This window comes from Chelonia mydas, chromosome 26 (genome assembly GCF_015237465.2).
Source record: "Chelonia mydas isolate rCheMyd1 chromosome 26, rCheMyd1.pri.v2, whole genome shotgun sequence".
NCBI lineage: Eukaryota > Metazoa > Chordata > Testudines > Cheloniidae > Chelonia > Chelonia mydas.
The window spans coordinates 12,557,905-12,580,269 of NC_057859.1; the positions used below are offsets into that span (position 1 = coordinate 12,557,905).

At 45.6% G+C, this 22,365-nt stretch overlaps 1 protein-coding gene across 7 annotated transcripts in view; it reads right to left on the reverse strand.

The window, feature by feature from the left end:
- Positions 1 to 7,399: 7,399 nt before the first annotated feature.
- TET3 (tet methylcytosine dioxygenase 3) overlaps positions 7,400 to 22,365 on the reverse strand; it is a 161,426-nt gene continuing 146,460 nt past the window's right edge. For all 7 annotated transcript variants that reach the window (XM_043536243.1, XM_037886135.2, XM_037886134.2 and 4 more), the window contains 3 exons: positions 21,582 to 21,719; positions 19,022 to 19,358; positions 7,400 to 18,203 (listed from right to left, as the gene is read on the reverse strand). In XM_043536243.1, coding sequence (XP_043392178.1) covers positions 16,342 to 18,203; positions 19,022 to 19,358; positions 21,582 to 21,719 — 2,337 coding nt within the window. In that variant the 3' untranslated portion in view covers positions 7,400 to 16,341. The remainder of the gene's footprint in view (positions 18,204 to 19,021; positions 19,359 to 21,581; positions 21,720 to 22,365) is intronic.

Below are 22,365 nucleotides of genomic sequence, written 5' to 3' on the forward strand. Positions count from 1 at the left end.
GGCTGCTCCCCCCCCAACCCCCCCCAGAGCCTCCAACCGTCCTCCCACCCCCCTGGGGCTGCTCCCCCCTCAACCCCCCCCAGAGCCTCCAACCGTCCTCCCACCCCCTCCATGGGGCTGCTCCCCCCTCAACCCCCCCCAGAGCCTCCAACCGTCCTCCCACCCCCCTGGGGCTGCTCCCCTCTCAACCCCCCCCCAGAGCCTCCAACCGTCCTCCCACCCCCTCCATGGGGCTGCTCCCCCCTCAACCCCCCCCAGAGCCTCCAACCGTCCTCCCACCCCCCTCCATGGGGCTGCTCCTCCCTCAACCCCCCCCCCAGAGCCTCCAACCATCCTCCCACCCCCCCTGGGGCTGCTCCTCCCTCAACCCCCCCCCCCCAGAGCCTCCAACCGTCCTCCCACCCCCTCCATGGGGCTGCTCCTCCCTCAACCCCCCCCCAGAGCCTCCAACCGTCCTCCCACCCCCTCCATGGGGCTGCTCCTCCCTCAACCCCCCCCCAGAGCCTCCAACCGTCCTCCCACCCCCCTCCATGGGGCTGCTCCCCCCTCAACCCCCCCCCAGAGCCTCCAACCGTCCTCCCACCCCCTCCATGGGGCTGCTCCCCCCCTCAACCCCCCCCAGAGCCTCCATCCGTCCTCCCACCCCCTCCATGGGGCTGCTCCCCCCTCAACCCCCCCCCCAGAGCCTCCAACCGTCCTCCCACCCCCCTGGGGCTGCTCCCCCCTCAACCCCCCCCCCAGAGCCTCCAACCGTCCTCCCACCCCCTCCATGGGGCTGCTCCTCCCTCAACCCCCCCCCAGAGCCTCCAGCCATCCTCCCACCCCCCTGGGGCTGCTCCTCCCTCAACCCCCCCCCCAGAACCTCCAACCGTCCTCCCACCCCCTCCATGGGGCTGCTCCTCCCTCAACCCCCCCCAGAGCCTCCAACCGTCCTCCCACCCCCCTGGGGCTGCTCCCCCCTCAACCCCCCCCAGAGCCTCCAACCGTCCTCCCACCCCCTCCATGGGGCTGCTCCTCCCTCAACCCCCCCCAGAGCCTCCAACCATCCTCCCACCCCCCTGGGGCTGCTCCCCCCCAGCCTCCCCAGAGCCTATTGCCCACATGGGGCTGCTTCCTGGGCCTCATCCCCTCCCTGGGGCACAGCAGCAGTAACATGATCCCTTGAGCTGTTTCAGGACATGGGCTCACCCATATAAATTTGGGGTGCTACCCTAACTAAATGCCACAAACAGCAGCAGGTAAGAGGGGGAACTTAACATAACATTGGCTTTAAACTTACCTGATTTTTCTTTGTATAGGCTGCTGGGAGACAGCTCCTTAGCTCCTAGCCTGCGAAATGTCCCAGCGTACAGGCTCCCATATAAGCAGCCCACCGGAGTACGCAAATGGTCCCAGTGAATGGATGGCTAGATGGATAGAATATGCATGTTCCCGACCATTATAGACACAACTGTCAATATTCAAAAGCTAGTATTGTTATTCGAAATAATCTCTATAGCACCCTGAATCTACAAGCTGCAAACACCAATTAAGACACACTTGTTCGCCTGAAGAGCTTATTATTTAGTGGGAGCATTGGCTCCTAGCGACAGTCCAGAAAGAAATCCTGCACCCTACGACTGGCCTGGTGTTAAACAGCTCCCAGTGCTGGAGGGGTGCTTTCTGAGTGAGCCCTTTAATATGTTTTAAATAAGGCTCTTTGGAGGCTCCAGGCAGTTCATCATGCCATTCTAGTTTACATGGAAAGGGTTTAGAAACTACAGTGATGGGTGTGATAGAAAAAAACTAAAATAATTTGGGTCTAAGTGATTTACTTCAGAAGTTCTTAAACTGTGGTGGTCCACGAGCTCCATTCACGTGGTCCGGGGATAGTTCCCTCTAAGGTGCATGCCTGGGCGGCCACACGCAAGAGAATGAAGGGCCACCCACCTAATTAGTGGAGCCACGCAGGCATGGCTCCACTAATTAGGTGCCTGGACCCTCAAGAAGACGCACATGTAAGGTGAGGTGGTGGCCTTGGGAGCAATAGGCGTTGGTGGGAGGGGGCAGTGGAGTGAGAAGACGGGATGGGGGGAATTTGGGACATGCAGGGCTGTGGTGGCCAGAGAAAGAGGTGACTTTCCCCAGCTCCAGGGCTGTGGCTGCCAGGAAGAGACCCCCTTCCCTCCCAGCCCCAGCTCGGGGGCTGCTGCGGTGGGGGAGAGACCCCCTTTCCTTCCCAGCCCCAGTTAGGGAGTTGCTGCAGTAAGGGAGAGAGGGAGGGAGAGACACCCAACCTTCTTCCCAGCCCCAGCTCAGGGGCTGCCGTGGCAGGGGGGAAAGGGCACATCCATCGCATTAGAAAGGTAAGACTACTGATATTAAAATATGAGTTGTGGGCTTTTATTTGTATAACAAAAAAACCAATTATTATTAAGGTTTTTTTTATACAGTGCTTTTAATCAAAATGCCTTACAATAGTTAGCTAATGGTACAAACAACATTTAGAAAGATCATTAACTGGTCTGCCGAAACCCTCACCAATTTTCAATGGTACACAAAAAAAAAAGAGTTTGAGAACCACCGATTTACCTAGTGAGTCATCAGCCGAGCCAGGAATAGAAAACATGTATCTTGCCTCCCATTCTGGTGGCCTATCCACTGGACCACACTGCCTCAAGCTATATAAATAAATGTGCAAGTCTTTAAGGTGCTTTGAAATCTCCATCTGAAACAAAAATGTTAATGTATGAGCTAAACATGATTGAATCTGTTTGATAGAATAGGTTTGCCTTCCAAGACCCATTTAGTGTTCAACCCACATTAATGGCAGTAATCAGCCAGATTCTGATCTTTGCTCCACCTCCATCAGCCTACTGACTTTAAAGGTAATATTGTGGGTTTACATTGGTGGAACTGAGCTAACAATCTGGTCCAGTGATTTTACTTCTGGCTCTTTATTTTCAATCACTAGCTACCTGTCTTCTGAGCAGAAGGTGATAAATAAATGGAATAATAATTACATCCCACATATGAGAAATTCATCAGAGCACCTTATATCTCTTCCCTTGTGAGGACATTACGCCTATGCCCTATTTTATTTTCTCTATACAGACAAAGCTCCTTAGAGCCAAGATAAAACTGGTTCTAAAATTATACATGGACTAAATTGTGGGACTAGAAAGGGACTGTAGGAGTTCAAACACTGTGTGTGGTAAAAAATAAAATAATTAACCATTTCAGTGAATCCTGTATGATGTGTGCATCAGAAACATTAGCATTAGTTAACATTCTAGCTAGGCACAGCAGAGGATGTAAGGCTGAGATTTTTGTTTGATGGATTGGGCTTGTCTATAGAATCATAGAAATGTAGGGCTGGAAAAGACTTCAAGAGTCTGCTTGCGCTGAGGCAGGATCAAATAAACCTAGACCACCCCAACAGGTGTGTGTCCATCTTGTTCTTGAAAACCTCCAGTGACAGGGATTGTTCCAGAATTTAACCACCTTTAGAGCTAGAAAGTTTTTCCTGATATCTAACCTAAATCTCCCTTGCTGCAGATTAAGCCCATTAATTCCTGTCCGAAGTTCAGTGGACATGGAGAACAACTGATTCCCCCCCCCCCGCCGGTTATAACAGCCCTTAACATATTTCAAGACTGTTATCACGTTTCCTCCGCACATCTTCTTTTCTCAAAACTAAACATGCCCAGTTTTTTTAACCTTTCCTCACAGAGCAGGTTTTCTAAACCTTTGATCATTTTTGTTGCTCTCCTCTAGACTCTCCAATTTGTCCACAACTTTCCTAAAGTGTGAGACCAAGAATTGGACACAGTACTCCTGCTGAGGCCTCACAAGCCCTGAGCAGAGCGGGACAATTACCTCCCGTGTCTTCCATACAACACTCCTGTTAATTCGCCCCCGAATGATATTTGGGATAATACAATTTGTATAGTGTATAATTAGCATAGTAACTGACCTGTCATGTCACTGCTAGTTTCTTTGTTGATATACTCCCATCTCAGTTTACATTACAAAAGAACAATGGACGTTATTAATGCTATTTGCATTTATGCAAGAAGCAAACCTGTGTAGCACCCGCTCCCTGGACTATGCATGGAATTTCTGGGTTTTATGCCTGACTCTGCCACTGACTCTCCAGGTAGCCTTGGTCAAATCTCTGCACTGCTCTGTGTCCGTTTCCCGTTCCGTAAAAAAGGGAGCCAATATCACCTACCTGGGGCTGTGAGAATTAATGACTTACGCTGAAGAATCAGGCTCTTAGCCCCCTGCTCCACTACTCAGGCTTCTCCCTCTCCATAGTATAGTACAGTCGCATGGACACTAAGGAGCTAGCATTTTGTTATCCATGCATGGTTACTGTTTTATCAGAGCTGTGTCGTCGTTTCAAAGGAGTCTATTCCAGATACGCGATATTCTTTGTTGGGGCAAAGCCAATAGAAGCTGTTATTTTTTATTTCCAGTAGTGCCCAAACTCTTCTTTCCAAGCTGAGAAGACAACAAAATGCAGCTAAGCTGATTTACACCAGCTGAGGAGCTGGCCTGCAAGGTTCTTTAGGGAGGTGGTCTCCCTAACATGCCAATCTTATCAGCACTATTTCTCAGATGGGGAAACTGAGGCAAAGAACTAGCAAGTCCAAGGCAGAGCCAGAAAGGGCACTGAGGTTTTCTCTCTCACTATGGTTTTTAATAGCACCCATCATGGCCAAATTTCCTAACTCCCAGTACGGTACCATAATCAACAGGCCATCCTCCTTTCCCTTTAACTTTAAAGGTTATACCAGAACCTGACCTTCTTCCCATATTTGTTCTCTAGAGGTTAGGGTGCTCGGAAGGCCTTACAAGGTCTTATCAGTTTAATAACTTCTCCTTGTTTTATTTAGTTGATTCAGCACCTCCTCCTGTATTTGCCCTTTCCTTGAAATTAACAAATTATTCAGATAGTTTTACTTGCCTTTCATCGTCCACCACCGATGTTGTAAATGCCTCTTTAGCGCTGTTTCCATTGTTTACATTTCACCCAAAGTTCTGACCACATTTCGTCTGAACAGGGCTTTCCTGCCTTTCAGCAATCTGTTGTCCAATTTCCAATTACATTTTTAGAACACACTGGTTTAGAATGTGACATCATATCAAGTGGCAACGACACTGCCGCTGCTTGCATTCTTGGATATGTCTGCTCATCAGCTTACTCTCTTCAAATTTCATCCGAGAAGATCCTTTTTTTCCTGGTCTATACATCTTAACGTATCTCTTCTGGTATTTTTATTAATGGGCCCAATTCTGCAGACATTAAGGGTGAAATTTCTTCCGGTGCAGAGGCTCTTTCTCACAAAGTCTGTACCACTTAAGCCCTATTTTGGGGATTTAAGTAGTCTATAGGTCTTGTATTGGCCCCCTGTACAGGGATGAATTTCACCCAAGATTGGGAATTACAGAATTGGGCCTTAACTTTGTAACTGTATTATTTAACTGTAGAGCATTTGAGAATACAGTTTGCAAGAAAGATACCTCTTGGCCAAGATCAAGAATAATGTCAGTTTAAAACCGGATAATGTAGAATCCTTACTTGTAGTCTTTATCCTACCCCTGCAGGCATTAGAAATCCATACATTAATAATAGGCATTTCCCATTGCTGCTATGATCCAAAACAACCACTCATTACTAAGAAGGTTGGGCTTTGATCATCATCGGAATCTTAACTTCATGCGGCTCTGTTCAAATGTTTCTCTTGTTTCCTTTGCTGATGCATTTTGGGGATGCACCTGTTTTCCTATGACTGAGTCAGATCCTCAGCTGGTGTAAATCAGAGTGAATCAATTATTAGACCCGCTGAGTATCGAGCTGTCTAGTGGCACAGCTAAGAGCAGTTCACTGCGTTTTTCTGTCCCTCTTCTTTTCTGCTTGGGTTATTCTCGTTCCCGACGAGTGAATAAACACAAGACTCAACACCAATCTTTAATTCCTGAGGTGAAATCCTGGTTCCACTGTAGTTAATGGGTGTTTTCCCATTGACTTCAAGGTGACCAGGATTTCACCCTTGCTTTCTAAACATCCTGTAGCTCTGTATTCTGTAAGTGTCCTGGCCTCAAGAGAAAGCAGCCGTTGGGGAATCCAATTCTATATACAAATTATAACTTTTTCTCTAGTAGTTTGGTTTTGAACCTTGATATTTAAAAGAGATTTCACTTCTTCATGCATTTTCCCCGGGGTTTCCCGCTCCTGGCCTTTTTGGTTTCTGATCACATAAAGAGATTGTTGGCTGGTATTTTCACTTCACTGGGAGTTGAACATCTATCTCTGTTCTGCTCCTTTGAATATACCAGCCTCAAACTTTTTTTTTAGCACTACAGGATCTTTTTACTTTCATTGATGTGGGCTGGATGTTTACATGTGTGACTCTTATTGGCAGGCTTACCTCCAAAATTAGGGAAAGCAGAAGTTACTTTAAAGTGCTGTCAATAAACTGTGGGCACTTTGACTTCAGTGGGACCTATCTGTTTGAGTAAAGGTGGAAGATGCAGGCCCTGTGTGCATTGTGTGAAGTTCACTTCTGCGCACAGGCCAGCACAAAGCTGATGCACCATTTAAGTCCCTTTTATGCCCTCAAAATAGGGTTTAAGTGGGATAGGCCTTATGCAGGCTTTCTGCACAAGGCCTGAATTTCATCTTTTTTGGGTGCGTCCATTTTAACCATCCTGTGTTAATCTGTGTATTCTTTACTTACTCTAATAATATTTAAAACCAAAGATGTTGAGCTGTAGGGGCAAAATTTTCATACGTGGGTGTGGTACTGAATGAAGAACTGGATTCTGTCATATTGACTAGTGACTTACTATGCAGGTTGTCTCACTGATTTCAAACGGACTTCTCACAGAGTCAGATACTTGTCACCGTGAATAAGATTGGGACACCCTTGCCCTTTGTGACCTAATTTTCAAAGCACACGCACCTCCCACTGGATTCAAATATGGATTTAGGTGCTGAATTCTAGGCACCCAATTTTGACCTAGAACACTTAAAAGTCAGAGGCTGGATCCTCAGCTGGTGAAAAATCAGCATATTTCTATCCAACTGATTTACTACGCTGATTTACAGCAGCTGATAATCTGGCTCTAGATTTCTTAAAATGGAGGAGATTTTCCAGGGACCCTAAGGAATGACGACCCAGTTCCTCAGAAGTTGAGGATCTGCGCCCAGTTGCCCAAATCTCATTGAAATTCAGTGGGAGTCAGACAACTTTTTCCCTTAGACTTCTTCGAAGACCTCAGGCTAATAGTCCCCGGTCTGTGTGACCTTTAAAGTCCAGTTGTGTGGTCTTTCCAAGTCATCATCAAATAAGAAACAGCTTCATCTTCACTAAGTTTGGTGGGGGAGAGGAAAAAAAACACTGAATTTGAGTGCAAAAAATAAATATAAAATTTATTAAAACACCCACAATATTTTAAAGATATCAGGAATAATACATTTCACAAACCGGCTGGTTGTGTGTAACTTAAAATACAAATAAAAAAAGGATCCATACTTGCAATTTTTAGGCATCCTAAAAAATAAATTTACTGAAACACTGGAGAAAAAAAAGTGTAAGGAAAAAATACAAATGAAAAAGAGGGGGGAAATTATACAAAATAAAATTATCAGCATAAATTTACTGTACTAATAATATCTACAGTTTAATACACATTAATCCTATTGCCTTGAGACATTGTAAAATCTACCATTCGTCAATCAACCCCAGATAAAACTTCATTTCAAGTAGCCACAGTCACAAGTCAACAAAGAAATCTTCAAGTGTGATTCACAAGGATGCCACCACTGGAGGCCTTGTCACCAAATATGAATTCAAAGAGACAAGAAATCAAATACATCGAGAAGTTACGGCTTTAAAATTAACTAAACTGAATGAGTCTGTCACAATCCAACCTGTTTCCTCATTTCTCTTAAATTAAAAATGCATTTTTTGTTTAAAAAAAAAAAAAGACAGCATCACACCTACACTTAATCGGTTTTTGTTTTTTTACATACAAAAAAAAGTATTAAAAATAAAGACTTGGAGGTCGAAAACCAGCTAACAGTAAAATGTTTTCAAAGTGTGACCAGCGGTGAGTAATCCCTGAAAAATGGATGCTAAAATGAGGAAAAGATGGGAATAAAAATAATTATAAAAAGGATCCCTGATATTGGAACAGAAGAAGAATTAGGCCAGTATGCTCTGCTATTCTTAGGCAAAAAGAGCGACATAAAATCTAGGCCTTGAACCTGCATATCCCTTATAAAGGCAAAGCTCCCATTGGGCCTGGTTCTCATTTACATTAAAGCCCATTTTACCACTTTGGCTGAGTAAAGGGACAGTAATGTAAATGAGCACTAGGCCCCGTTGAGTTTAATGGGATACTTGTCTTCGTTAAGAATGCAGAGGTGGTCCCCATTACTACCGGATATATGATTTAGCATTGGCACCTGGAAAGTAATCCATGTATGAGCTGACGAGTACAGTTACAAAATATAATCCAGTGAGACCGTTGTTATTCAAAGGACTAATCAGAATAGACTTTGTGATCAGTTTTGGGTGCTCAGCACTGTCCACAATCAGACCCTCAGGGCCAGATCCTCAGGTGTAAGCGCCATGAGTGATGGTGATTAACACCAGCTGAGAATCTTGCACTAAGTGTCACTGTCCAGTCTCACCAGATTATGTCTCGTGACTGTACTCTTCAACTCGCACCCAGATTAACACGCCCAGCGCCTTCAATCCTTGCTCAAGCAAAAATCCCATGTAAGCTCACAGAAGTTTTGCAGGATAAATGGATTGGAAGCATCAAGCCCTAATATTTCCAGGAGTATTTTCTCCCCTGACTATGTAGAAAGAAGTAAATATAGTTGTTTGTTATAATTTTGTTTAAAAGACTAGTAAGGTATGCAAGTCAAACTCTGCTCTGAACAACACTGGTGTAAATCCAGAATAAACACCACTGATTTCAACCAGTGCACAATACCTCAGATTTACCCCAGTGCGACTGAGGACCGGACTTTTGATACCATTCGTGGGTAGCTCTTTATTTTACAAGCAATGTCATTGAGCCAGATCGTCAGCTAACGTAAATCAGTGTATCTCCACTGAAGTCAGTGAAACGATGCCAATTTATACCAGACGAGACATCAATGAGATTATACATGGAATTAGGTCCTATTCAAAATGAACAAGGGTATTGAGTCAGATGAATGAGAAATCACCTAAGAATAGAGCTAAACAGGCCAAAAAAGTTCTAAAATGTCAAGTACAGTGTAAAATTAACCAAATGTATACCCTAGTTTTTAATATTTTTACCTATCTTTATTCCATTATCTATAGTTGAATCATAAATTGCCACGACAGTCTATTTTTGAGGTATTTTTCTTATGTATCGTGACAACAGCAAGCTTACACAACAAAACTCAGGTATCTGTACAGTTTATAACATCAAATCACGTGAACCCAAAAGAAAAAGAGTAGCACAAGCGGGGGGAAAAAAAGGAAACGTAAAAGTATTTGTATACGTTTGAGGAATCTTTATGTTTCTAGCCACAAACAGTGAGATACAAAGAAAAGTCCGACTAAGCTGTGGAAGCAGGTATTCCTAAGAGAAGCAGCTATACGGTCTATCCTGCAAAAAAAAAACAACTCCCACTGGGCTATATTCAGCTGTCATTTACATCAGTGTCACTTGACTTTCAGTCATGTGACAGCCATGTCAGGGCCTGGTCCAAAGACCACTGAAGTCAACAAAAAGCTTCCCATTTACTTCACTGGACTTTGGATCGGGCCCTAACTGAATGCAAAAGGAAGAGTTTGTTCTCAGTTACACTGGTGAAAACATGGAACATCTGCATTGATTTAAATGGAATTTCTTCAGATTTACACCAGCATCACTGCAAACGGAATCTGGCCCAGTAGGAGATTTTTGTGAGTAAGGAGAGCAGAATCAGGGCCCCACAGGACTAAATCCTTACTTTTTGCTTTGAAACAAAGTGAGCTGAAGAAGTAGAATATTACATTAACTTTTAGAATAACTGCTCTGGGTCCATAGAAAGACGGTTCCTTTCTTTTCCTCCTTTCACACAGATGGAATTTGCCACCTACTCATGGGGGGGAAAAAATTCCATTCTGTGCTCGGACAACTCTAAAACTTCAGTTCTGCACCAATTTTATTTTTGCATAAGAACTATAAATTCAGGGCACCAGTTCTACCCTCGTTGCATTGTGCATCTTCGGTGAGATTGCACAAGTGTAACTAAGAGCGCAGTTGAGACCATGAAGTGCATTTGTTTTCCCTGCAAGAAGAAAGCCAAGGAAGAAAACCACTTTCATTTTTTACCCACCGTCATATGATTTACAGTTATTTGCTTGGGTTCTGATTCTGCCACATTTTCCAATTTACGGAACTTTTCCAGGAGCTGGCAGGAATTAATCCTCAATTAGCTGAACAAATACCAACTATAGGGACCAGATTCTCAGCGGATCTAAACCATCACAGCTTCATGTAAGTCATATGGAGCTACATTCATTCACACTAGCTGAGGATCTGGCCCTACGAGGCAAATTCAGATCTCACACTAGTCTAAATCCAGAGTAATCCCAGTAAAATTATGCTGGATTTACAGCAGCATGAATTAGCTCAGAATCTGGCTCTCTATTTAGATCCAGAGCAGAGATGCTAAAAGCTATCACTGAAGAAAAAGAAACTTGATTCTCCGCTAACTTTTTTTTTCTTGGTTCTCTGGTTTTACATACACAGAAGTAGCACCTCAGCAAGATGGAATCAGGCAAAACACGATACAATTTGTTAAAACACCGTAGCACCGTTTTATTAGATTTCATTTAATAAAAATATGCCTTATATAGCCCACAAAGCATACTCCAATATTAAAAGGAAAAGTTGAGGCACCTCGGGAATTCTTTTTTCTCTCTCTTTACTATGCCTTATTACAGGACACAGTACGGTTTTGGTACATGAGGAATGGTCCTAACTGGTTTCCCAATGAGACTTTAGGCCCATAGGATTTTGCCTTTGACCTCATCGGGAGCAGGAAGAAGCTTCCTCCCCCAACCTGTCTGCTAATCGCTCTGAGTGAAATCTGTCTTTGTGCAGAGGGCCCGCAAAAGGCCTATGTGCCATGTCAGATCTATGGGATTTGAGTGGTGTGTACTCATGCTGGTCCTCTGTACAAGGGTGAATTTCACTCTGCATAAGTAATACTTAGCAGTACATCAAATGCAATCCTGGATTCCTTGCAAAATCTGAACTCAGTGATAGGTGAGGGAGGCTGGGAATGCAGGATCAGGGCCAATATTTGGTTCCTGTCCATTCCCTTCATTTCCCTTTTGCTGTGAGCCCTGGATTTTATCAGAAGCAAGAAATAAGTGCCAAAAGTGAGAGACTTCAGTCCACTCCACTGTGTCTGGGTAACAAGGCAAAGCATTACAGATGAAGAGACTGATGTCCCAAAAGAAAAACATTAAAACAACCTCTTTGGGCTCAAACCCTCTTCCCATGGAAGTTGATGGAAGCTTTGCTGATGACTTTAATGGGAGCAGGAGCAGGCCCTTTTGTCAAGATTTCCCCAGGGTTATAGACTTGTTTGTTGTCCTAGCACCATTTGTTGGTTATACCTGCTGCAAATCATTACACCAAAAGTAAATAAAAATCTCCTCGCACTATTCTGATCTTGTCGTTTCGCCTGTGTTATGACATTAAAGACAAATCAACGTGGTGGGACGCTGGGCTGGATTCTGTTCTGAGTGGGTAAAATTCACCCTTGCGCAGAACGCTTCTGCACCGCTTAGATTCCACTTAAAGCCAACATGAGCTGAAGTGGTGCGTCGGCCTTTGGCTGTTTCTCTGCACATGGCTGGCTGTCACCCAGTTACAACAGTGGAATCAGCGGGCCTGGATCCTCACCTCACTTCCCAGTGGACACCAGAAGTAATTCCACTGAAGCCGCCTGGCCTGGTGTAAATCAGCACAGCTCTATTGTCATCAGTGGAGCTAGGCTGCTTTACAACAGCTGAGGATCAGTGGAATTGCTCAGGCGCAATTAGAGCCAAAATCAAGCCTATGTCTTCAAGTGGCTTCAAATTTACTCTGGTGTAACGAGAGCAGAATCCAGTGTACCCTTCAGTTATGAGAGAGAACAGACTCCTAGGGCCGGATCCTCAGCAGGTGTATACTGGCATGGCTCCACTGTCTTAATCTTTTGTGGCCATCCTAAGAATACAGCTGGATATAGGGTCAATTTCTGCCTCATGCTATGGGATTCTTTTAATGCTTTGAATCACAGTGGCTTTTTCATGGTTAAAAACAACTGTGATTGCCATGACATTAGATACAAATGATAGTGCCAATAGAAAATAAAGAAAAATATTTTAAACAGACTTTCAGCAGCAAGGGGTTAATAGCTGTGCATAGTTTTATATTTGTAATAGAAGTCTGAAGCATGCTAATTTTTAATGACTGAGATTTGAGGTAGGTTATATATGTAGTGTAAAACAATGTGAGACTGCAACAGTATTCATTAGCAATTAAAACACCACTTTAGCTGTGCTGGCTGGAATTGGGAGGTTTGCTTTGCTTTGCCTTGGGACAGCCTTATTTTTTTAAACCAAAACGATCTATTTTAAAGCTGTTTGGGAAAACGATAGGCCAGATTCTGACCGCATTTACTCTGGTGTAATTCCACTCCAGATTTATACCAACATAGATAATATCAGAATATGAGGTCATGACCCTGACTATGTGCCCCGTTATGCGGGTGTAAAACTGGCATGATGGAGCGAGTGGAGAGTCTTAAAGGGCCAAAACTAAGGGTCAAGACTCTGATCTCAGTTATGGCAGTGTAATTCTACCAACTGCAGTGAAATGACTCTGGGTTTACAATGGGGTCACTGAGATCAGAATCTGGCCCTCAAGGATTATCTGCGTGAGTGAGGCAAGCAGGGTTTGGCCGTTCTGTCATTTTCTCCCCCTCCATCCAATAATATCACCGCTATTACCAATAGGATATGACCGGACATACATTGAACATGAGTATATTCACAAATGTTATAATATATCACAATCAGATCAGTCTAAAAATTCCTAAACAGAAACCTACAAAGAAGTGTGACTCTGACAGGTGAGATGGACTGTCACATTCTTAAAATGCATTCCCCTTCCCCCCCAACCCAAATATTACAATTTCTCACTCTCCAAAGTCATCTAAAAGAAGCTTTCAAGGCACCCATGCAACAACCTAAAATATGGAAGTCGAATGAGACCCGGGTGAAAAGTACAGATGCTGGAAAGAAATCAAAACCACCACAACAAAAAGAAGCCTTTTTTTTTTTTTTCAGAAGTTCAGGTCCAACTTTTCCTCAAAGCTAGAAAATTAGCATGCTCACTAAGGGCCTGATCCTGCAACCATCGGAGTCAATGGCAAAACTCCCATTGCCTTCAATAGTGCACGACAGGACCATAAAGACTGAGGGCCAGAGACACAGCTGGCGTAGTTCCACTGAAGACAGTGGCCGATCTACACCAGCTGAGGATCTACCCCCTTGAGTGCTTTAGTTTGTTATACTGTGAAGTTCAGAGGGTTTCCTATAAATCTGACTTGAAATAATTCTACAGCCTTGATATGATCTTGGGTATTTATAACAAAGCAATAATAGCTCGTTGATTTTCCTTGTCAAATATATGCAACTATACAGAATACAGAAAAAAAAATTATGAAGGACGGACAAAGCATGTTAAATATTTTGCCACTATTTACAGTTCTCCCACAATAATCTGTTTAAAACATACTGCTTTCAAGTTGTTGGGGTTTTTTTTGTTTTTTGTTTTGTTTTTAAATCTAGGTGAAAGTGCTTTTAAAAAAATCTTTCCCTATTTACAGTTTAAAATCAGACCACACGAACGTTCAGGATGTTTTACAGCGATCCTGTGATTTTCTGTGCCAGTGCACGAGGAACAAGGTTTACAGTAAACAAAACGTTATGTACGGTTAAGTTCTCAGCTCTCTCTCTCTGACTCTCCAAAAGGCACCTGAAAGTGCAGAATTATGACTGAGTATTGTTATCCAGTTTTAAATGTCTACCAGGCCTGATCTTTCAGAATCTTATGCAGGGGAGCAGCCCCCCCGCCCCCGAGAAGTAATGGGACCACTCAGCCAAAGAACCAGGCTTCTACGTTTAGAATTTCCCACAGAATGTCCTGTAGGAACAGCAGGCAATGGACTTACTCTGACTCCCGCTGAAGTCAATGGGAATTTTGCCAGTGATTTCAACGGGAGCAGGATAGCACCTGTTATCCATTAAGTACTTTATCATTTATCTCAGGGCTCAGTTTCCACGAAGGAAGAAATTCACCCCTGTAGAGAACATGCTCAAGGGCCCAGGCATCACTTAAATACCATTTAAACCCTCAGGGCCAGATCCTCAGCTGGGGTAAATGATTGTAACTCTAGTGAAATCAATGGTCTTTTTACACCAGGCGAGACCTAAGCAGTGAGGACTCAGATAGGGCTTAAGTTGTGCACAGAAATTGTGCAAGACGTCTGCACACGGGTGAATTTCTCCCTACATTTTTTGGGGGGATCGCTCCATATAATTTCTGCTAACATCACAGAAATCCAGCCCTCCCACGGAGAGCGGCTCTCTAGCTTCAGAGAATTTCCTCCCACCCGTCGCTCCTATTTAGCAAGTTATTTGAATCAATCGTTCCCAACAGTTTTGTAGAGGGGGAAAAGAAGTCATGATTCAGATTGTTAATAAGCACCACTTAGTTTTGCTGTAATCATCATCGTCGTTATAAAAAAATGGCACCGGGAAAATAACTAGCTTGCAGAAAACGGTCGTCAATTTCATTTTTGTGTTTGAAAACGTTGACTTGTCACAGGGGAGTTTTTACAGTACGGAAGCATGCACCGTTGGAAAATGCAGAAGGCGGCTTGCAAGTCATTTTCGGTATTCACTCCTCCCAGAGCTGATCAAACAGAGAACGTCCCCTTGAGACTGAAAGCACCAAACTTAGCTACAGTGAGTACATAGAGCAACACTTACTAGTCACAGTTTTTGTTGGGTTCTTGAAGATACAGTAACCCCCCCTCTTCCCCCCACCAGATTTTTTTTTTTTTTTACTGCTATAAGGTGGCAGTATATGATCGGTACAAAAATAGCACAGAAAGTAGTCTGGATGTCCCAGGCTTATGTCTCTTGTATAAGAAACCTACTGTCCTCTCTGCTGTCACCTTGTAGCTGAGTACATAACAATGTGAGTTTGGTGAGAATATCAAAATAGCTGATAAACTATTCAGCATGAAGACAAATCATCCTGGATAATTTGGTCTTGCTTTCAACCTGGTTTATAATGTATTCATCTAAAGTGTCTGGTGTTAGCTCACATTCTGAACTCACAGCATTTTAAAGCCATCAGACCTGACTGTCCTCCCACTTAGGAATTTACACCTTTGCAGAGGGGCCAGGATGAGGCATAGCACCACTTAAGTCAGACTTAGGGACTTCTGCTGCCTGTTTACACAGGCTCTGGTTTTCCACTGGTATAACTCCATCAATTTCAATGGATTTATTCCTGAGGCAAGTAGGAGGCAAATCAAACCCTTTACCGATAAACAGGAGCTGTTAGGAGAAAACACCTCTGTTAAACAAAGCATCTTCAAAACCCCGGCATCTGCCTAGAAGTGGGAATCCATTACTCTATCTGCAACTGGTTTCCACATAATTCTCTGTATATTTCCCAGCCCCAGAGGGTTACTGTATCTATAAGAAACAATCAGTCAAGCTGCAAAATATGCACTTTAGTTCATTTGAAAAACCGGATGTTCAGACCATTTTCGATTGACTTTAAAGCACACGTTTCCAGATGGTTTCCAAGCTGAAATTCCCTACCAGCGTTAACATGAGTGAGCTGTACAGATTTTTTTTTTTTTCAAGCTGGTTTGGTGTGTTTTTTTTTTTAAGATCTGCTTCATTGTTGTAATAATAAAAAAAAATCCAATAAATACATATTTTAAATGGAATTAAAAACCTCTCCTTTGTGAAAGGACACTATAAATTTTTCTTTTCCATTCTTGTGATGTACAAGGATAGATTAAAAAAATGCAGAGATATAAATATTAGATTACTGAAAAATGTTAACAGCAATAAGTGTTTGTTTGTTTTTAACTCCTCTCAAAGTGCAGATTTTAGAAGGTTTGCACTTGAGTAGATTTTTCCCCCCTACATGCATTAGGAGAAAGCACCACAAAGCAACACTGTGGTCCAGTGTTGCAGACGTTGAGGTAAGATGGCCATATTAGCTGTATTAATCTCATATCCAGCGACTGTATGGTCCAGTTACCTTGGTATAGGCATATGAGGACACAGTGATAGCAGAGTTTGTTGGAATAGCCACTGCTTGCCGTGTTGGGACAGAATCTTTCTTTTCTTTGTGTTGGGGTTCGGGGGCCACGGCGCCTCCCCACTTGCGCTTTTTGCTGAATGGCTTGGTGTCCTGCTGGAGCCCGAGCCTGGCTGCCTCTTCCTGCCTCGCTCTCGCCCTCTCAGCCAGCTGCTTCATCTTGGCTTCCCAAAGGGCGAGGCCGTGATTGGGCTGGTTCAAGTTCTTGTGTTGGTAAAACACCAGTGAGATGCGGGTGGGGTGGCACCGGTTGGGTTTCTTGAGCGGGGTTGTGGCGTGCAGCTCCCGCCTGGCACATTCGATCAGGATGGAGCCGTGGGCTGGGGCCACCGCCACCCCGCCTATGTTTTCATCCAGGAAATTGTGTTCGCTGTCTGACCACTCCTCTTCCTCCTCCTCATCTTCCTCCTCCTCCTCCTTGAGGGTCTTATCGGGCAGTTCTTCCATGCTGTCATCCAAGCTGAAGGGGTCCCATAGTTTCTCCTGATGATGGATACTGGGCAAGAACGCGTTACCATCAGCTTTCAAGGTGCCGAATGGCTTCTCGCTACACACACTTGACCCCATGGCGGCCGATGAGCCAAAGGAATCCCATGGCTTCTCATGCAGCCCCGAGCTAGGTGTTGGAGTCCTCCTCTCGTCCACCTTGACCGAGTTCCACAGCTCGTCTTGAAACCCAGGGTTCCCCTTGAGGGTGGAACTGAAGTTCAGCTGGCTGAGGTTCCAGGGTTTTTCCTGCAGGGTCGAATTTGCAGAACTAGGCAAGACCGAAGGGCTTTCGCTGAGTTTGCAAGGGCTCCATGATTTCCCAAGCAGGCTAGAACTATGCTGCGTTGCCTGCCCGTCTCCAGGAAATACGTTCCATTGTTTCTCCTGGAGGTGAGACTGGGGTAACCGGGTAGCGTTTGAGTGTCCATTGAAGGAATTCAGTTTATCTTGCATGCTTGTGTTGGGTAAGTTGGTATTGTCGTTGGGCGTAAACATATTCCAAGAACGCTCTGCATTACTAGTCCTGTCAGAAGGAGACACATTCCTGTTGACTTTGTAGGGGCTCCACTGGTGTTCCTGCTCGCCATTCTGAGATGACACGGGCACAGCGGACAGGTTGAGACTCGAGTTTTGTACATTCATGGCAGCCCTTTGAATGGACTCGATGTGTGACAAGGCGTCTACGGGCTCTTGTTTGATTGCTCGATTGCTGAAACAGTTTGTGTTTTGTGCAAACGGTGGGGTTTCCATTGGGACCGAGTTAGTCCTATGGGACATGGCCATAGGCTTCTGGCTGGCATGCCTGTTGGCTCTCTCATAGGTCCGCTGGTGGTGGTTTTTGTTTCGTACAGAGTGTGAGAGTTGCTCTGAGAACTCTGAATTCCTGTAAGTGTGGTTAAGGTTATCTTGCAACGCTTGGAGGTCGGGTTTCTTCTCATAGCTGCTACTTACCCAATCCCCGCTCCTCGGCTCAGTGGCACCATAATTCAGAAACTGTGAGGGGAACATGTGGTTGCTGGAGAATCCGTAATATCCAAAGGAGGGAAAAGTGAACTTTGAATGAAACCCATTCATGGAAGGCAGATTAGGCTGTGCATAGTAGGAATGGTAAGAGTAAACACTGTTCATGCTGTATGGGTCTGAGGGGCGGCAGCTCCCCAGCACGGAGTAGCTTTCCACCACTGCATTGCCGTTGTATTTGAAAGTGTTGTAATGGTTCTGAGGTTCAACTTTGATGGAAGGTTTGACTGAGTGCTGGGGGAGTCCATTTTTCAACGCCATACCTGGGGGCAAAACACAAAGCACAATGGTGACTGGCCATACAGCCTAGGGGAGTCTCCTTGGTAAGCCAAAGGTTAAGTCATGGGGCAGAGCTTCGGCTGGTGTAAATCGGCAGAGCCCCACTGGAGTTCATGGAAATCTACTGATCTACACCAGCTGAGGATCTTCTCCCCAGAACTAATCACTGCCAAAGCTTCACCGAGGGTCACACGCCACTTATTATGTGATTGGAGATGTCAAAAGAATGCTGGTTTCTAAACTAGCGGTATGTACAACAAGACTTACATAGAAGAGCTATGTCGTCCAAAGGCTGCTTAGAGGGCAGGCCTTGGCTGTGTCTGATTGTTAGTCACGTGCCTATAACATTCTGTACGCTGCATGCCTTGCAGCAAAGCGCAGCTGTCCTGGTACACAGAAGACCCAAATAAAAAAGCCCCCCCACCAGCATCGCATGAAAAAGCTAGAAAGGGGCCTGGATATGCCTGAGCTACCGCCAGGTTTGTGGTCTGAATCTCACTGTGAGCTATTGCACTAGTGCACCAGAACGAAGGATCCGTGCTCTAAAGCAAACCAATGAGCTAATACCACAGGGTACCACAAAGCCTCTGGTGCCATGAAGTGTACCGGTGAGCTGCCGCATTAGTGCAACGCAAAACATGCCACACAAAGGATCTGTGCTATCGAGGGAACTGGTGAGCTAATAAAAGAGGCACCACAAAGGATCCCTGCTATAAAGCATCCTGATGAATTCATATCCGAGGGCAACAAAACTGTGCAAGACACCTGAGAAACAGCAAACCCAGAGCCCTGCCCCCATTACCTGTATTTTGCTGGAGTGTCGGGATTTCTAGTGCTTCCTGCTTTATTTTCTCAGGGGTGATTAGCTTCTCTTTCTGCATTTTCTTCTTCTCAGCGGCTGCCTTTTTGGCTTCTAGCTGCCTTTGCCTGCAAGACTTGGCAGGCTCAGGCAGCTTCCTGACCTCCCTCGGGAAGGAGGTGAGCACCTGAATGGCCCCGCTGCCCATCTTTGCGTTCTGATTCTCCTCACTGCCAAACTCATCCGTGGTTGACATTTTATACAGCGGAAGGACGTGCAGCTGCTCATCCTCAGGAATCTTCCCAATGCTCCGATTGTCCTCCTTCGTTAAGGTACACACCTGGGGTGGACAGGGGAGAGGCACCAATTAGCCAATGGCCAGGAAGCTGAAAGCCCCATTCAAACCATTAACATCATACGCCCTGAAAGCATCTCTATTCAGGAAGGGCACTTAAAATACATGCGGAAGCTGACGACTGTGGGACAGAAATACACAGTTAAAATTAAGCACGGGCTTAAGTGCTTTCCTGAATTGGGGCTACAGTGGTGATAATTCAGACCCATGATGAACGGCACCTCTCATTGCAAAGTATCCAAGACACTTTACAATCCATATGTAAAAAAGAATCACTCTGCCCGCCACTGAAATGCGGCCACCTCTAGGACGAAGCAAGGCCGCTGTTTAACAGCGCACAGCACCACTGCAACAATAGACATGCTGCGAAGAATACTACATACCCACTGAAACGGCAGGGAGGATTTACATGGATAATATGGCAGATCTAGTATCCTCACCTGCTTTCACGTAGCCTCAGTGACTTATTTGTGCAAACAATTTGCTCCTGTCCAGGGAAATTATGGCCGCTGCTTCCCCCACCTAGAGCCTTTCTATACTGAAATAAAAACACCTTACATTCCGACAGGTCCCCTTCACTTTAGGTGTTTACACACATTATTGAAATTAGGCTCACGTTCTCCCCCCTCCCCCCGGGAACTGGTAGGGAAGTACTTATCACCCCCTGGCAAAATGTAGCACAGTGGCTTTCTGAGCTCATGCAGGATGAAAATGATCCTTACGCAATCCAAAACCCTAGCTCAACTGTGCGGGCCCTCTGTACAGGCATGACTATCACCCACAGTGCGTCAGAGCACCCAGGAGTGAGCCCTCCCAGAAACCTCGCTCCAACCACTCCATGACACTGCCTCCCAGAAAATTCTGCCAGATTTGTCAGGCGTGAGCTCAGGAGTATCCCACGTATTTTGGTGCTGCTGCTGGTGATGACGGCAAATTAATAACAGTAATTAGCACTTGTCCTTTATCTAGCCCTGGCGTTTTCACAGCACTGTACAGAGATTAATTCATTAATCGGAAGGCTTTGATGTCCCTTCTGCTTTCTCAGGCAATTACACAGAGAGATTTGAGTGAAAGCTGATATTTTGGCTTGCAATAACTGGGTACTGTACTCAATATGTGTGTTGGGGTGCGGGGGGGAAGGGTGTCATAATTAAGTATGTAGCCTCTCAGATCTTTCAGCTGTGGATCACAGAACCCTTGATAGGTAGAGATAATTCCTTCCCTAGAAAGCGAATTTCTAATTAAATCAAAACTCAAAGGCGCCGCTATTGAAATCAGGCTCTCTGAAAAAAAGCGGGGGGGGGGGAAATACAAATATTGTAGGTTAGCAGATGGCAGCACTTTCAGTCTTCAAAGCCTTCGGCATGTGCTCGAGGCAACTCAAGAGGGGTGCAGCAAAGGTGAGTCACCTTTATCACCTCCCCCACTGCAAGGAGCAGCTGGCACACGGAGACCTGCTTCAGAACATGCCTGGAGTTTGAGACGTGGGGCCAGACCCTCAGCTGATGCAAATCAACACAGCTCTGGGGACTTCAGTGGAGCGACACCAATTTCTACCAGCTAAAGATCTAGCCCGTGGCCCCTTGCTAGGTGAGTGAAAGCAGTCCTAAAACCTCAGCCTTATCCACAGCCTGCCTTTGTCCCCAGCTGCTGGATCCCAAACCAGTTCAGAGGGATCAAATGTTTCTGTCTGAGGGACAGTTAGGGGCTCTCAGTTCACCTGCATCTCTCACTCACACACACAACCAGCCTAGTGTAACTGGCACTCACTAACACCACCACCTGGCTCTTACTTTCTCTTGGCTTTTCATCAGTGGCTCTCAAAAGCACTTGACAAAGAAGGTCAGCCTCACCATCCCCATTGGCACAGAGAAGAAGTGACTTGCCAAAGGTTGCCCAGCGGCAGGGCTGGGACTAGAACCCAGGTCTCCTGAGCGCCAACCCAGTGATCTTTCCACTAAGCCACACTGCCTCCCTTGATTATTCCTTAGCAGCGCTACTGGAAATATCTGAGTGCACCATGGAGACCAAACCCCGACTTCAAGGTGGTCCTTGCAGAGCAGAGGTGGGATGGTAGGGAGGGATGCTGTCACACTGCATCCATCCTACAGACCAGACACCTTTCACCCAACACCGAGATGACCTTGCAAGAGAAGGGTGCTCTCCCCTCCGTCTTTCCCTAAGCCGAGAATGAAAACGCCTCCTTACCACCGTGCATCCGTTGTAGAGGTTATGCTGATCCTTGTGAGCATGCGCACAGAAGTCCATACACGCGGTCACCCCAGAGAACGGCCTTCCTTCTTTCAGACCAAGCCGGCAGTCTATTGCGATATCCTCGTTTGTAACCTAGCCCAAGGGAAACGAGACGGCTCCTGTTACTCCGCTGCCACATGGAAGCCTGCCCGTATCGGAGGTACCTGTTACTGAGCAAAGCTACCTCAGGAATGGGCCGGAATCAGGGGCCTGGGAAGAGACTTGTGACACTCCAGACAACTGCTGGAGCGTCCATTGGCACTAGCAGCCCACAGGCTGAGAGCTGATGTAGGCCTCAGCCCAGCAAAACACTTAGGGGCCCAATTCACAGCTAGACTGAGGCCCTTTCGTACTGCTCTGGCTGTACTCTAGTGGGATCATCTACATTGCATGCTGAGTCTAGGCTCTGATTCAGGTTTGAGCCCAAGCCCTCCTTCCATCCACCCACAAATCAGCCTGATTCGGCCAGCAGGCACTCAGGACCCCGCCAGGGAGGTGGGTCAGAGCCCGAATCCTGCCAAGACTCGGGTTCAAGCCCCGTTGTTCTGCAATGTGGACACAGCTTCAGCTGCAGACGCGAGTCAGAAGGGCTGCATGGCACAGTATGGACAGGTGAGCACAGCTGTGCACGGCGTGGGTGCAGCGATTGCAAGCCCAGGGTTACAATGCAGTGTGGCTGCTCCAGCACAGGCTTGGAAACACCAAGTCCACAAGCGGGTCCCACAGACCCGGGTTTTCA